The sequence below is a fragment of the Macaca fascicularis genome, chromosome 3, assembly GCF_037993035.2.
Source record: "Macaca fascicularis isolate 582-1 chromosome 3, T2T-MFA8v1.1".
In the NCBI taxonomy this organism is placed as follows: domain Eukaryota; kingdom Metazoa; phylum Chordata; class Mammalia; order Primates; family Cercopithecidae; genus Macaca; species Macaca fascicularis.
The window spans coordinates 14,485,184-14,501,089 of NC_088377.1; the positions used below are offsets into that span (position 1 = coordinate 14,485,184).

At 48.1% G+C, this 15,906-nt stretch overlaps 1 protein-coding gene and 1 non-coding gene across 5 annotated transcripts in view; both read left to right on the plus strand.

Moving 5' to 3' along the window:
* The first annotated feature begins 497 nt into the window (after positions 1-497).
* URB1 (URB1 ribosome biogenesis homolog) overlaps positions 498-15,906 on the plus strand; it is an 81,453-nt gene continuing 66,044 nt past the window's right edge. For all 4 annotated transcript variants that reach the window (XR_006696952.2, XR_012432058.1, XM_005548826.5 and 1 more), the window contains exons 1-5: positions 498-755; positions 7,182-7,321; positions 8,417-8,568; positions 9,317-9,449; positions 14,335-14,431. Coding sequence is in view for 2 of the 4 variants with exons in the window: in XM_005548826.5 (XP_005548883.3) it covers positions 614-755; positions 7,182-7,321; positions 8,417-8,568; positions 9,317-9,449; positions 14,335-14,431 (664 nt within the window). In the remaining 2 variants the exon portion in view is untranslated. The remainder of the gene's footprint in view (positions 756-7,181; positions 7,322-8,416; positions 8,569-9,316; positions 9,450-14,334; positions 14,432-15,906) is intronic.
* On the plus strand, positions 15,546-15,681 carry LOC123572650 (small nucleolar RNA SNORA42/SNORA80 family). Its single transcript, XR_006697203.1, has one exon. It is a non-coding gene; the product is annotated as a small nucleolar RNA SNORA42/SNORA80 family (small nucleolar RNA).

The window sequence follows — 15,906 nt, forward strand, 5'->3', positions numbered from 1 at the left end:
GAGGGGGACCTGCCCGGCACCTAGCCAAGGCGAATCCGCCTTCCCTGCCAGCCACCCGGGTCTCGAATTGGCAAAGTATCGAATCCTGTTGTGTGTGAAGCAAGCTCTTCATGCGACACCGTCAGGGCGACCTCGGGTCAAGAACTACTCATTGTGCTGCTTGTATGCGCCGGGGCCCGCGTCTTCGCGGACCGGCCGGGCCAGGAGTGAAAGGTCTGGGAGTTCTTCCTGCCAAGAGCACCCGAGAGAGCCACCGGGATCAGGAGCGCGCCCCAGTGCACCCCAAACCCCGCAGCCGGGGGAGGGGAGTGTCGTGGAGTGTCCGCTCGCCCCATGCCGTGACCGAGCCAACCGGGACAGCAAACTCACAGGGAGACCCATGACTCTGGATTCCCGCCGGCCTACCCCTTCCACAGGCCACGCCCCTTCCGCCGGTCCCGGCCTCCAGCGGGCCTGCGCTTTCCGCCTGCGTTTCCCCGAGCCCCGCCTCTTCCGGTATCCCCGCCCTTTCCTGCCCCATGTGGTCCTGAAGCGCGTGTCCGCTCTCTGTCCTAGTGCTCCTGCCGGGACCCCTCAGGTGTGTCGTTTCTGTCGCGCTTCCGCCCTGTCGGCCATGGGGGTCTCCAAGAGGAAGGCCTCGAGTGGCCAGGACGGCGCGGCTTCCTCCGCGGGCGCAGCCAAGCGGGCCCGCAAAGAAGAGCTCACGGGCGTGCGGTTCAAGGCTCAGCTGAAGGACCCGCAGGGCCCCGGGCCAGGTGAGTCCGGGGCGGCAGGCGCAGGATCAGGAGCACAGGCTGGCGAGGCGGCCTCCGTGTGCCAGGCACAACCTCTCTTTTCTTCAGCTTTCGGGTCACCTAGGCTCAGTAGCAAGCCTCTGGTTTGCAGAAGACTGAGGTTCAGGACTGCTCTGTACTTCCTTGCTCTGGACTATCGGCGATAGCGAGGGGACCCCGACTTGCTTGATTGGGACCATTTCACGTTACAACACATTTATTTCCCTTGCCCAGGCAGCATCCCTCCGCTAGTTCTAAATTTTATTGCAGTTGTCAGGGAAGTAAATGAAGTGTCCTTCTCTGTTGAGTCCTTACTGAGTCAGCTCAGGACGGTTCATGATACACTTTGCTACTCCTTGGGGCGTCAGCACCGTTTTTTCAAGAGCTTCTATCCCCCAGCACTCATACTGACTTGATGACTTGTAACAAGCTGCTGGAAGCCACCACAGCTACTTGTCAGTTTACCAGGAATGGGCCAGTGACTGAGATGGAGTCGACTCTATAATTACACTTTTTGTGAAGTGTGACCATCCTTCACGACTACTTGTAATCGTTTGGAAAGTAACATGGTTTGGGAAAAACGCAATTGAACGTGTTGCCATGTGGAAGCATTGCTCTAACATAAAACAGTGGCAGTTTTTCTCTCAGGATAAATAAATTATTAAATTAATGGCCAAAATAGCTTCAACTTCAATTTTTGTCCTGATTTTTTTTTTTAACAGACAGGATCTTGCTGTGTTGCCAAGGCTGAATGAAGTGCAGTGGCACAATTATGGCTCACTGCAGCCTTGAACTTCTGGGCTTACGCTGTCCTCCCACCTCAGTCCCCCAAGTAGCTGAGACTGTAGGTGCACACCACCATTCCCAGCTATGTTTTTTTTTTTCACTTTTTGTAGAGATGGAATCTCACTATGTTGTCCAGGCTGCCCTCGAACTCCCAGTCTCAAGCAATGCTCCCACCTTGTCTTCTCAAAGGGCTGGGAGTATAGGCATGAGCCACCACACCTGGCCTGTTTTTAAAGTTTTGATACCTGTACTTGCTAGTCACAGCTAGGAAGATGATACTTACATTAGCATAGAATTATATATTTCCGAATTCATTATTTTTTATTTATTTATTTTTGAGACAGAGATTCGCTCTTGTTGCCCAGGCTGGAGTGCAATGATGCGATCTTGGCGCACCGCAACGTCCGCCTCCAGGTTCAAGCAATTCTCCTGCCTTAGCCTCCCAAGTAGCTGGGATTACAGGCATGCACCACCACGCCCGGCTAATTTTGTATTTTTAGTAGGGATGGGGTTTCTCCATGTTGAGGCTGGTCTCAAACTCCTGACCTCAGGTGATCTGCCTGCCTCGGCCTCCCAAACTACTGGGATTACAGGCATGAGCCACCACGCCCAGCCTCATTAAGTATTACTAGAGGCTATTATTTGCTAGGTAGAGAGAAAGTGATGAGTAAAAATCTCAAAAAGCCTCTGCCTTTGTGGGGCTTTACAAACAGTCCAGTCGAGTGGGGAAGGCAGATATCGGTCAGCAAAATCATACACATAGAGTTTCAAGCATGAGTTTTCCAAAGGAGAGGTACATGGTGCCTGAGGGTGTTTAGCAGGCCTTGGATCTAATCTGGGAGCTCAAAGAAGGCTCCCCTGAGGAAGTGGCTTTTCAAAAGGATTCTAGGATGGGACAGGGACAGGAACCTTTCTGGCAGAAGAAAGAGCACGTTTAATTGTTTAAAAGATGTAGTATCTGTATTTCATGGTCTTGCACAGAGAGTCTCATGACATTCAGGTGCTACATCATGTGAACACGTGTCAGAAGGAAACCTGGGTTGACAGCCCATGGGTGTAAGTGAGTAGTTGAAAGATGGGGCAAAGCTGAGTCAGTGGGTGAAAGTGTGGATCTCTTGTTTGAGGCTATGTTGAACTAGTGTTTGAGTCTGGTCTGTATCTTGAATTCTCTCCTCCTCTCTTCCTCTTGATATGCTCTCGTAACCTCCTATGATAGGATTGCTGGAGGATCAGGGAAGTGAAGTTGATGTTTGTTAGGAGACTTTGTTTTCACCAGGCATGTGAGGGAAGGGTTCTGATGATGCTCCCTTCGTGTAGTGGAGGAACAAGAGCTGCAGGGTTAGATTGGTAAGGACTGAGGATATTCCAGAGTGGATCAATGTCAGCCTGTGGGAGGATCCCCCATCAAGAAGGGTTTGGCTCCAAGCCAATTCCTTTGAAAATGTTTGCCCATGATTCCACTGGTGATAGAGAAAAGGCCATACTGTAAGAGAGTACACTAATGGTTAAACTCTTGATCCCCTTCTCCCCGCATTGCTTCTGGTTTCCCCGCTGCATTAAGTGGTAATTCTGATTACCTGGATGTTCCTGCCAGAGCCCTCCGTCTGCATGGGTCTGTCCCCTGGCCTTGGTTGATTCTCCTCCTGAGAATTTCTGGAGTCCGTCTGCTCCCCCTCTTTCCTTCATCATCATTCTAGTCCAGGCATCATCAGCCCCAGCTGGGACCCTGGCTGGGACCCCGGCTAGAGTTGCCCAGAATTGGTCTCTCTTGGACTTGCTTCCCTACAGCCCGTGCTGTGTGCAGCAGTCAGATGATCCTTTAAAACTCCAAATCTGATTATGTCACTCCTCTCATGACACCCTTCAGTGGTGTCCCACTGCCGTTGGGATAAAATCCAAAGTCATTTCCGTTGCTTCATCTAGCCCTGCCTGCTTCTTTGACTTCATCTCAGGCTACCCTCCTCACTCACTCAATCACCCCTCCCCACTTGTCTGGCTCCAGTCACACTCTGTACCCTCCAGCCTTGGGGCCTGGAATGTGGTCTCACTCTCTGCCCCCTCAATACTTATGTTTACTATTATTAATAATAGGTTCAGCATTACTTCTTCAGAGGAAACCTTCCCAACCCTCTAATCTAGATCATGTTCCCTAGTTACAGCCCTCATTACACTCTTGATGTTTGCTTGATAGTACTTCCTACAGGTGCCATATGTGTCTATGTAAGTGATTGCGGTAGGTGCTTAATACATATTCACGTTGGTCTCTACCATTAGATTGTAAGCACCTTGTGGGTAGAGGCCATTTCTGATTTGCTCACCAGCACATCTTGGGCACTCCCTGTGATGCCTGGAGCACGTGGTAGGTGCCCAGTAAATGGTGTATGGAAAGATGAACCTGCAAAGAGACGGCAAATGTAACAGGCCAGCGGTTTCCACCCTGTACTACTCTGGAATGCTGGGAGTTACATGCTAGAGTTTGGCGAATAATTCCTTAAAAAAGAGTAAGTAGTTGCACTGCTCTTTCTGCATTAACAGCCCTTGCTATCACCTGCATTCTGTGTTTTCTTGAGGGACAGAGCAGGTATTATGCATGACTCCAGGGTGCCTGTGCCAGTTGAATCCTGTGACCCACAGTCACCTCGGCCAGAACACCCATGGCTCTTGCTCGTAATCTCCACCAGACCATGCTGCATACAGCAGTGATGGAGTCTGGCCCCGACGCTCAGAGCAGCGCCTGGCATGGCAGATGCACTCACTTGGTGACTGTTAAAGGAATGACGGTGGTTGCTGCGGAAAATGTTGCAGCATAAAATGGGATCTGAAAACTCCTGTGAGGCTGGCAGAGACCGAATGTGACCGGATTTTCACTGCTGCTGCTGAGGACGCCTGGGGGGCTTCTTATGTTTTGAGGGTTTACCTTGCCGTAAGTGTGATGCTGGAGGCTTTATGTGTAAACTAGCCTTTTTACCCTTCCTACAAACCCTGTCAGGTAGGTTCTGTTCTTGTGCCATTATACAGGTCAGGTACCCAAAGCTCAGAGTTCACTGTTACTCAGTACCATGCAACTAGTAAGTGGCCGAGCAGGGATGCGTGCTCAGGAGTCTGGCTCCAGTTTGTGTTCTTACCTGCTGTGTTTTTGGTGTAAGGTCCTGCTCATGCGTCCCTGGGCAGATGTTGCTTAGCAGCATCTGGACTTGAATCTGCGACATGCAGAATTGCTGTCCAAGAGGAAGGATGTGTTGGTCCTCTCTGCTCAGCTAGTGGAGCTCACCTGCAGTACCGAGCCCTGTTCTGGGCCTCATGCTTCAAGGGAACATAGAAAGTGACCTGAACATAGAAGGATCTCGAAACTGTCATTTCTGGAGAGAGGTTAAAGGAAGTGTTGGGTCTTCAGAGGTGCCGACTAGGGTGATGGCAGCTGGTGTGGGAAAGAAGGATTAGATCCCTTGCCTCTGGCCCCAAGGCAGAGGGGGAAGGACCCCCTGGGGATGCCTGGGCACTCCCTAAAGCAGACCACCCTGTTCTGATGTGTCTAGGAAGACTGTAGTGTGTTTCTCAAAGGTCGTGGCATTTTGCATTTTACTGTATTGATAATTACTAAGTGTGTTTTAATAGAAATATTTAGTCCCTTTGTCTGTTTTTTTTTTTTTTTTTTTCAAATAAGGTGAAGTCTCTACTTCCCCAGAGGAGATGAAGGCCCCAGTAAGATGTGTTACCTGTAGCTCATGCTCTCATGCGGCTTCCAAACACTGCCGTGCCCTGCCTTCCTAGTGTCGAGAAGTGCGGCCCAGAGAGTAGAACCAGAGACAGGCAGGGTTTTTTTGTTTTGTTCTGTTTTTGAGACAGAGCCTCCCTCTGTTGCCAGACGAGTGGAGTGGTGCGATCTCAACTCACTGCAACCTCCACCTCCCAGGTTCAAGCAATTCTCCAAGAGGCAAGTTCAAGTGATTCTCTGAGAGGCAGTTTTATAGAACAGGTTCTGGCAGGAGAATTTCGTGGGCAGCAGCACACAGGTGGCTCCCCGTTGGTTGGGTGGGGTTGTGGCGGGGGTTCAGATTCAGGTGTCAGTGATGTGGGAGGGGAGGTTGTATTAATTGTGGGAAGGGTAGTAGAATCCTCAGGCCGTTGAGATGGGAGATTTTTGAGTGGGGGACTTCTGGGGTCTGACCTTATGGGGAAATACTTGAGTGGAGATCCCCCCTTTGGGTTTTGAAGAGCACTGATGTTAGCTGATGCTTGGCGTGCTGACCGTGGGCCAGGCGCAGCACGGACACTCCATGTGCCACTGCACTTAGAGCAGCAGGCGTCAGCTCCATTGCATGGCCAGGAATCGTCTGGTTCGTGGAGGAAGAATATGGGCTCTGGAGCCAGACTGCCTGGATTGGAGTCCTGGCTCTGCCTCTCCTAAGCTATGTACCTTTGGACAAGGGCCTTAGTTTTCTCATCTGTGAAATACTAGTACCTAGGGAAAAAAATACTCGTACCTAGGGTGGAGGGTTGCAGTGAGAATTAACTGATGTCATGTAAGTAAAGCTGTTGGTGATGTTTCATTACCATGCTGTATATGGTTTTTCTTGTTATACCCATTCTATAGTTGAGGGAACAAAAGCTGTGTAGGGATCCAGACGAATCATTGCCAGAGTCAGTACTCAAACCTGGGAGTCACATTGGCACTCAGTTTGTCTTGTTCCTGTATTGCCTTCGTGGTTTCTAAGTGTGTTCATGATGTCCACGTGGATTAATCTACTAGGGCAGCCATAACAAAATACTGTAGACTGAGTGGCTTAAACAAGAATAATTTATTTTCTCATGGTTCTGAAGGCCATGTCCATGGTCAAGGCATTAGCGGAGTCACATCCTGGTAAGGGCACATCCTGGCTTGCAGACAACTGCCCTCTTGCTGTGTCCTCACATGGCCTTTCCTCTGTCCACATGCAGAGAGGGAGCTCTCTGATGTCTCCTCCTTCTCTTATAAGGACACCAATCCTATTAGATTAGGACCTCACCCTCATGACCTCATTTAACCTGAATTATCTCCTAAAAGGCTGTATCTCCAAATACTGTCTTTTTAGGGATTCAGGTTTCTTTTCTCCTCTCCGCTCCCCTCCCCTCTCCTCTCCTCCCCTCCCCACCTCTCCTCTCGTTTTCTTTTCTTTTTCTGAGACAGAGTCTCACTCTGTCACCCAAGACAGTGCAATGGCATTGTCTTGGCTCACTGCAACCTCTGCCACCTGGGTTCAAACAATTCTCCTGCCTCAGCCTCCAGAGTAGCTGGGATTACAGGTATGTGCCACCACGCCCGGCTAATTTGTGTATTTTTAGTAGAGACGGGGTTTCACCATGTTGGCCAGGCTGGTCTCGAACTCCTGACCTCAGGTGATCCACCCGCCTCAGCCTCCTAAAGTGCTGGAATTACAGGCGTGAGCCACCACGCCCGGCAGGGCTTAGAGTTTCAACATGAATTTTGGAGAGAAACAGTTCAGTTGATAGCATTCATAGTAGCTTCTGTGCAGTGTAGGTGGATCAGGGAAGGTCACAGAATAGGGAAAGCAGGTTCGGTGGTGGATGTGATTGTTTCTAAGACTGACCTTGTTAACGTTTGAACATAACTTTTTTTTCCAGGCCTGGAAGCGTTTGTGTCTGCTGCCAAGAAGCTACCACGAGAAGATGTGTATGATGTTGTGGAAGGGTATATAAAGATTTCTGTTGAGTGTGCAGAAATTTTCCAGCTCCTAAGTGGAGAGAAACGACCTGAAAGTGAAGTATGTTGTTCCTTACATGGCTTGATGAAGAGAAGAAAAGTTAATGCTGCTGTTAAGTTTGATGAGGAAAAATGTGATAGAAATTTCCATTACCAACTTTCTATAGAAAATGATGCTTTGTCCCTGTGCTGTAGGAATGTATTCATTTTTTGCCTCCATGACCTTTGAAAGCATTTTAGTGGAAAATTCTCACTTATTATTAACATCTGATGAATGCTATCGGAAGGAAGGATAATAGATTCCTAATCAAAATGCATTTGGTTTCAGTATGGTTTAAACAAAAGGGAAACAGATAAACACGTGGTGTCACAGACTCACAACACATAATGAATTGATGATTGTTTTCTGATTCCAAAGAGATTGAACACTGGGATATTTATGTGCCTGTTGAAATCTCAGGGTTATTGCTATAAGGATGTAGACCTGATTATCTCTAAAGCAATGAGGCCCAGTCATTAAGAGAATTTTCTTCTCATTCTGGCCTTATCGCCAGCCTGAAGTGAGTCCTGTCACTTCATTTGATTTTTCTCATTTGATTTTCTGTAATTTTAAACAAGCTGTTCTTTATTTTTATTTATTTTTGAGACAGAGTCTGGCTCCGTCACCCAGGCTGGAGTGCAGTGGCACAATCTCGGCTCACCACAAGCTCCGCCTCCCGGATTCACGCCATTCTCCTGCCTCAGCCTCCCAAGTAGCTGGGACTATAGGCGCCCGCCACCATGCCTAGCTAATTTTTTGTATTTTTAGTAGAGACGGGGTTTCACCGTGTTGGCCAGGATGGTCTCAATCTCCTGACATCGTGATCTGCCCGCCTCGGCTTCTCAAAGTGTTGGGATTACAGGCGTGAGCCACCGTGCACGGCCCCGACAAGCTGTTCTTTATTTTGCTGGGCTGTGGGAGCGGGGCTACATGCAGAGCCTGGGTCCCGCGGGTCAGCCTGCCAAGCTGTCACCTTTGACTCAGGATCTGGGTGGGCCTCATCCTGCATGTTAAAAGGCTTTAAGCCTGCAAGTAACTATGGCTAAGACAAAAGGAGCATGTATGTACAGTAGGAATAGAAATGATACAATTTCTATGCGTTTCAATTCTTTGTAGACGGTGTTAATATTTCAAGTGTTTGAGGCCATATTATTGCGGACAGCAAGTGATCTTTCACATTTCCATGTTGTGGGAACCAACATTGTGAAAAAGCTGATGAACAACCACATGAAGCTCATCTGTGAGTCCCTGTATGCCTCGGGTTACAGGTAGGCTGTCTGCCCTTGCGTGACAAAGGACGGGCCTTTGGGTTTGGTGTGCATTCAGCTCTCCGCAGGTGCATGTGGTTATTACCTTTATGGCTAGAGGAGAGCTGAGCTGTTTCTGAGGCCACAGTGACCGAGTCTCTGCCCCCTTCCTTTGTAGACCAGCCCTGGCTGTCCCTGACTCCTCTCTCACTTATCCCTTGTCCCTCTTGTCCTGCCTGCAACTGTCCTTGCTGCGATATCTGTTGACTGACTCCCCCTACTGGAATCCGAGGTGCATGTGGCAGGGCCTTGCCTGTGTTGTAAATGCCACCTTCCCCTAGATAACAGGGCCTTGCATGTAGCATGTTCTCAGAAAACCATGGAATCTGGGTAACTGCAGAACGGAAAGACAGCCGCGATCGCGTTCGGAGATGCCTTTGTGAAGAAGTCGTCGTCTGTATCCTGCGGTCACGGGGACTGAGGTGTGGTCTGTTGATCACATGATGGCTCGCTCCAGAGAGAAATGTCCATCTTCTTCAAATCTCCTGTTTATAATCTTAATCCTACTTAGTTTTAATTTTGAGCCTTATTTTGAATCTTTATGCTTTTTTTTTTTTTTTCCTGCTTAAAACATGGCGTGTCTTTTTCCTTCTTTTTTTCTGGTTTGGAAATAGCAAATAACACAAGCAGCTTGCAGCTGGCTTTGTGGTGAGGCGGCTCTGCTTCTGCTGTTGCTGACGTGTCTGATTTCCTCTGGACCCCTGTACAGGTTGGCTCGCGCCTGCCTGAGCCTGATGGCCGCCATGGTGACCCAGGGTCCGGAAGCTGCCAGGGATGTCTGCAGCCATTTTGATTTGAATAAAAAGACCTTGTACACCTTGGTGATCAAGAGGGATTCAAAGGTGAGGGGACCACAGTATCTCGTGCCTTCCATGGATCTCCTTCCCTTGGAGGATTGCAGTGGTTTTTCCTCCATTCTCTGGCCCTGATCCCCACACAGATGGAATGAGAGGTGTCTATGCAGAAGGGCGTGTGTCAGCAGCCACAGGATCTGTCTGTGAGGATAGGACTCACTTCAGGCTGGCGACAGGGCCAGAACCTGGCAGAGCCTGAACAATGGGGACATCTGAGGAAGCTCTTGGGGGCTGAGTGAGATGTGAGGATGACTTAGCTGTGGGCAGCTCCTCTCCTAAGTAAACGAAATACCCTCCATGTGCCCATGGCCCTGAAGCTCGTAGCGTGTCCCAGTCCTCTGTTCCTGCTCTGCCCACCTCGGAGAAAGCCCTTGAAGCTCTAAGCCAGTGACGTCCTCAAAGAGGACTTCTGTGGCTTTTTAATAAGTGACTTTTGCCTCCCAGTTGTAATCTCATGATGGGTAAGGGTTGGATTGTGCCCAATAAAATGGGAGTGTGGATGGTTGGTTTTCAGGAAACCTGTGAAACAAAAATTCCCTGGTGACTTTAGAAATTTCACTTAGGTTTGGAAAGGTTCTTGGGGAGCAGGCACACTTTGAGGACTCCTGAGCTTGAGCGAGGGCATCCTCCCGTCACGTGTGCCGGCTGCAGGTTGTCTGTCGAAGGGCATTTTCTGGTTGCCATATCAGCTCCCCTGCTGGAAGTCAGTGCTGTGAACAGCCCTGGCCAGAGTGTCACCCTCTTCCTGAACGTAAAGAATAAGGAGACAGATATCAGCCCATCCCATCTGCCGCGGTGGAGAACCACATTAGAGTAATTCACTTCTATAACCCCGTGCCACCTTGTTCTGTCAGTATCCCTGGGAACTAGAAGTTTCTACATTGCCAGGAATTGGACTAAAAGGTTGATAATACCAAGTAGCTTTTATGGCTCTGCGAGATTGGCCTGGTGTTGAGGGTTTTACTGGAATTACAAATAAGGTATTCTCTAAGGAAAAAAATTCCAGGTCTTAATGTCTCTTAGATACTACACTTTATCCATGTGTCAACAAATTCCATTCAATGAATAATGGCTCCTGACATTTAAATACGTTTCTAATAAAAAGAATGTGTGTGCTATTTGCAGACTAGGGCAAATATCACGGTTCTTTGGTCTTACCTGGCAGTAAGCCTGGCAGTAATTATCCATCAAATGCCCTCCCCACCCATCTCTTTTGATGTCAGCCCTCCCAGCTGTCTGAGTGAAATAGACTCCAGGAGCCCAGAGAGCGTGGGAAAGGCCGACTAGGGCTTCCCGTCCTGAACCCTGACTGCAGGGCCACGCACGAGCTGTTTCCTCTCAGGGTCTCGGCACATTATTTTACCTCTCCAGGATCTGTAAAATGGGAGTTACAGTCAAGTCGAAAGTGTTTTTACTCTCATTGTGTAATCTGTAATAAGTATCTTAGATACCTTATATGTTACAGGAAATGGAGTTGAGACATTACATTTAATAAGGAACTGTTAGGAACATTTAAAAATAGAGCAGCGTAAGGAACCCCTATACCAGCTGTCCAGCTTCAGCCACTGTCCCCACCCTCCACCTTCTTAGTTTCCTCTGGGGCAGTCGATTATAGCAAATCCCAGACGCGAATCATACTTCACTATAAATATTTCAGCATGTACTCTAACAGAAAAAGACCCTTTAAAGAACAGAAACCACAGTGCCATTATCACGCCTAACCCATTAATAATTTCTCACTATCATCTATTACTCAGTTTGGTCTCAGGTTTTTTCCGTTTCAAGAATGTTTTTACACCTTGTGGTTCAGATCAGGATCCGAACAAAGTCTACATTGCATTTGGCTGATATGTTTCTTAAATATCTTTGATCCCTTTTGAGTCTGAGTTTTTCTCCCTCACTCCATCCCCTGCTTTTTTTTGTTTGTTTGTTTGTTTTATGCCATTTAGTTGTTGAAGTGCTGGCAGGGATTTTTTTTTTTTTTTTAATGAATATATGTTAACATTTCGGAGGAAATTATTAAAGCCTCATGAAGAAGGAGGATTGTAGATATTATTCATCCAGCCAAAGAAAGCATTGTTAAAATCCTGTGCCAAAGAGCAGTTTTACCAAATGTATTTTGGTCTATTTTAGACGGTGTTTTGCAGAATAAGCCCTGAAGAGTTCAGGACGTTTTCTTCCTGGAATAATAACCCTGTGAGGTCACAGGGTGGGAATGAAGAGCAGGCATGTGGCCCACTTGCAGTAGGAGTGGGACGCCTTTGATGGAGTAGACTGGAGACAGAGGATGGAGTGGGCTGGAGACGGCAGTGGCAGAGCCTAGAGCGGGCAGCTGCTGTGTCCTGGGGATCTTACCCAGTTCCTCCATCACGTCAGGACAGAAAATTTGGAGTTGTCTGGGATATAAAAGATGGAAGCCAGGAGGTGATAACTAAAACCTTTTCATTTATAAATTCATTGCTGGAGGGATCCGCAGGAGGTCTAGTTCTGCTGTGTACCAGCAGGATAGAAAGATCTAGAATGGCAGAAAACCTGGACCAGCATTCCAGAGTCCTGACTCCCAGTACTGTTACGTCAGTGGACAAAAAATAAAAGCACAGGAACTTTCCACTAGGAGGGAAAAGACAGAACTTAATTTAATTTTGCCAGGCAAGTTTTAGCATTTTACCAGCATTTATCTGGAACACAAGGCATGTGTAGATCAGGAAAATTAACTGCTTGAATTAGATGGCATGTTTATTTGAACCGTGAGGCATAGAGATGGCTTGGGAGCAGCTTAAATTTCCTGAGGACAGGGACAACATCTTGGTTAACTTTGCACCCTCCCTTGGCCTGAGATGATGGCATCTTGAATGCAGTGAGTGTTTTATAAAAAGTGAATTGGTGGGTTAAGGCACTGGAGTGTTGCTGACACTATGGAAGTGCTGCACATTCTCAGCACCAGTGATCATTGGACGCAAACTCCTTATTGTGATGAGTCACACAGGTAGGTCCTCAGAATAGAGAGGATAGTTTGAAGCTCTCAGTTTTGGGAGAAACCCGCATTGGTGTAATAAGGTCTTGCTGAGATGCTGTGTGGCATGTATGGGGATAGACTCAATAAGTGTAATGAGTGTGCAAGGCCTTGATCTACGTATCAGGGACCATGGGTTGGATAGCCTTCCTTTTCTCCGGAAGGAACATAGACCCAACAAAATAAGATGGAATTAACTAAAGACTTGCACAGAGACCTAACTGGTGCCAGGTATGGTCGTTGCACCCTGAGAAAAAGTGAAATGAAAATGGAAAATGCCACAGAATCTCGTGAAGAAGGAAGAACTCTGTAGTTGAACATAAGTAGTATGTTTGTACAATTACTTCTTATCTCAGTTGTGGTACTTAATTAGCTGTGTGACCTCGGGTGAATTTTTTTTTTTTTTTTTTGAGATGGAGTCTTCCTCTGTCGCCCAGGTTGGAGTGCAGTGGCGCGATCTCTGCTCACTGCAAGCTCTGCCTCCCGGGCTCAAGTGATTCTCCTGTCTCAGCCTCCCGAGTAGCTGGAATTATAGGCGCCTACCACCATACCCAGCTAATCTTTGTATTTTTAGTAGAGACAGGGTTTCACCACGTTGGCTGGGTTGGTTTCGAACTCCTAACCTCAAATGATCTGCCCTGCTTGGCCTCCCAATGTGCTGGGATTATAGGCGTGAGCCACTGTATCCGGCTGAATTTTTGACCCCTCCGTTTTCTCGTCTGTAAAATGGGTGTGGTGTGGGCATCTCTCCCTCAGGCTGTTATGAGGAGTAAATGAGATCACAGATGTGCAGCATTTGGTATAGTGCCTGGCACATAGTAAGTGCTCTGTAAACATTGTTCTCCTCCTCCTCCTCCTCATCGTCACTGCTACTGCCACCACCTCTCCTGCTACTACTAAGTGGATCAGAACTATCTGGAAGGCAGAGATTACTCCTTAATTTTCCCAGGCATTTTGGGACAATGATTTGTTGTGATACTAACTTATTTCTCGGCAGTGAATGAAGGTGTCTTTGGAGTAACTGTGAAGTAGAGAATACTGCTGGGCGTAAGCAATGGAGGATCTAGGCACTCCTGCTAGTTCTGGAACAGCTGATAGGAGACTGACATGACCATATGCCTTGAGTTCCTTAGATACAAAACGAGGAGTGATGTGACACAGATTTGTCTTAGTGATACTGGGAGGGGAAGTTGACCAGCGACTTCCCTAGAGGCATCAGCTGCTGTCACGGTGTTGGGGCCCTCCCCAAACGTGCCCACTGCCCTAGGTGGTGGCTGATGCCTGTGTGACAGTGCTGGCTGCAACCCTGGGAAGGCCTAACAGGGTTGGTAACGTGACAGCATCTGTGCTTTGGTTTGTGGTATGAGCTAATAAGTTATTTATAGTATCTGATAAAAACCAGACATCACCACATTGATGTCTCACCAAAAGCAGTACCAGTCATTTCATCATCTCTGACTTTTCAAAAACATAGATGATTTTCATTAGCAAGCGAGAGGAGATGGATCTAGGCAGGCTGAGAGTCTTGTTCTGCACCAAAGTGGCCAAGAAACTAAAATATGTGTGTTATAGTCAGGGAAGGGAACGCTGCTATTTTTTACCCATACTTTTGTATTGAGAATAGGGCTTGAAAGAGAAGGAAAAGTAGAGAAGATTACCAGGGAAAGAGAATAGAAAAAATTGTTTGCTTTCCGTGAAGAATGAACGTTGGTTTCAGACTTGCAGCCCCTGGTGACTGGGGACGAGGCCGGGGGGCTGGTGATGTTGAGACGGGAGGGGTGTGCTTGGCCACCGTGTTACTGATTCCTTTGGCTCTGTGTGGAGTATGCATGTGACATGTAGGTCTCCTTTGTCCTCCAGGGAGTGTACGACGTTCGGCAGGCCTACATTCAGTTTGCTCTCTCCTTTCTAATTGCGGGTGATGACAGCACTATAGTGCAGGTGTTGGAAGTGAAAGGTAGGTGCACCCCCTTGTCCCTTAGGAAAGCCCATTTGTTTTGAAAACCCTGCTGCAAACCGTTTCTTCCAAGTTAGAAAAAGGTCTGCAGCCTTTGCAGTTGCTCTGTACCCCAGATCGAAGGGTATGGGGCAGGGAGATGGGTGAGCAGGTGCAAAGCCTTGGTCAGTACCGTTTTGATATCACGGGTCAGAGTGAACAGAGGTGTCCTGTTATGCCATCTGGAGTGCTGAGCAAGGCCGTAACAGAGGATAAATGCAGACCTCAGAGAGGCAGAGTCGGGCAAACAAAGGAGGCTTTATGGCTCTGGAACATACTCAGACTCATAGCCCTGGCTACCTGGACTTCCTTGGGAGCTGTAGTTTTAAAAAATGAAGTTAGTTCTTTGGTGGCTTAGCCCCGTGTTATGAGAATATCAGTAACAGGGCTTCAGAGAATTCCAGCTTGACCACCTTCTGGTGGCTGTGTCCCTAGAGTGAGGCTTGGCATCATTTAATCTGCTAGGGCCCCTTGCGTTTTATCAAGAGATTCAGTAAGATGATCAATGGCAGCACTTAGCTCAGCACATGGCAGTTGCTCAGTAAGATTCCCTGGAATCCTGGCCTCTCTGGAGGTGAAGAGCAGTCCCGTGGACTGGCCGGAGCTCTGGGAGCTGTTGAGGAGGAGTAGCAGGGTACTGTACTCAGGGCTTTTGGGTCTCCAGTCCTTCTTCCCCCTCCCAGGTGGGCGATCTGAACTGCCCCTGGAACGTGACTGCCGGGGCCATTTAGGAGAAGAGTGCAGGTGGTGGTCACCCTGTCTGTAGTCAGCCTGGTCTGTGTGGGGCCCTCCATTGCTGCTGTGGTGGGCAGCGTGAGAGTGGAGATGTGGTTTCTGCATAATGCAGCAGACAGATTTTTTTTTCCTACTTGTTACTAGGAACTAGGTTCAGGATGTCTTGCTGCTGCCAGGGCCAGTAGTTTCTTAAGACTCCCCTGGGTCATTTCAGCCATCTGGCCTTTTATTCCAGGACAGTTGGTACCATTTTCACTGTTGAAGGGGACTGGAACGTGCTACAGTTTAATGTTTCTGCTGGGAGTTTGGCTGTACGCATTAAAACTTTTAAGATGCTTATGCATGGGTTTGGATTTATGATGGGCCCGTCCCCCTGGGCCTCTCATAGTACCCCATGCCAGAGCAAACTGTAGCCCCGAACCATTGCCTGGCCTCTGTGCCCGTAGGCTGCTGGCACTGAAGTGGGTTGCACAATGGATAAAGAAAAAAAGATAAAACAACTTTTAAGATACTTGATCCTGCAATTCCATGTCTAGTCATTTATCCCAGTGAAATAATTACAGATGTGAGTAGAAGTTTTGTTAGGGAATAATATTTATATTAGCTGGAAATGGGACTTCTAACTATCCACCAGTAAGAGATTGGCTGAGCAAATAGGGGACTGGTCATAAGACGGAATGCAGCGATTAAAAATACTCTAG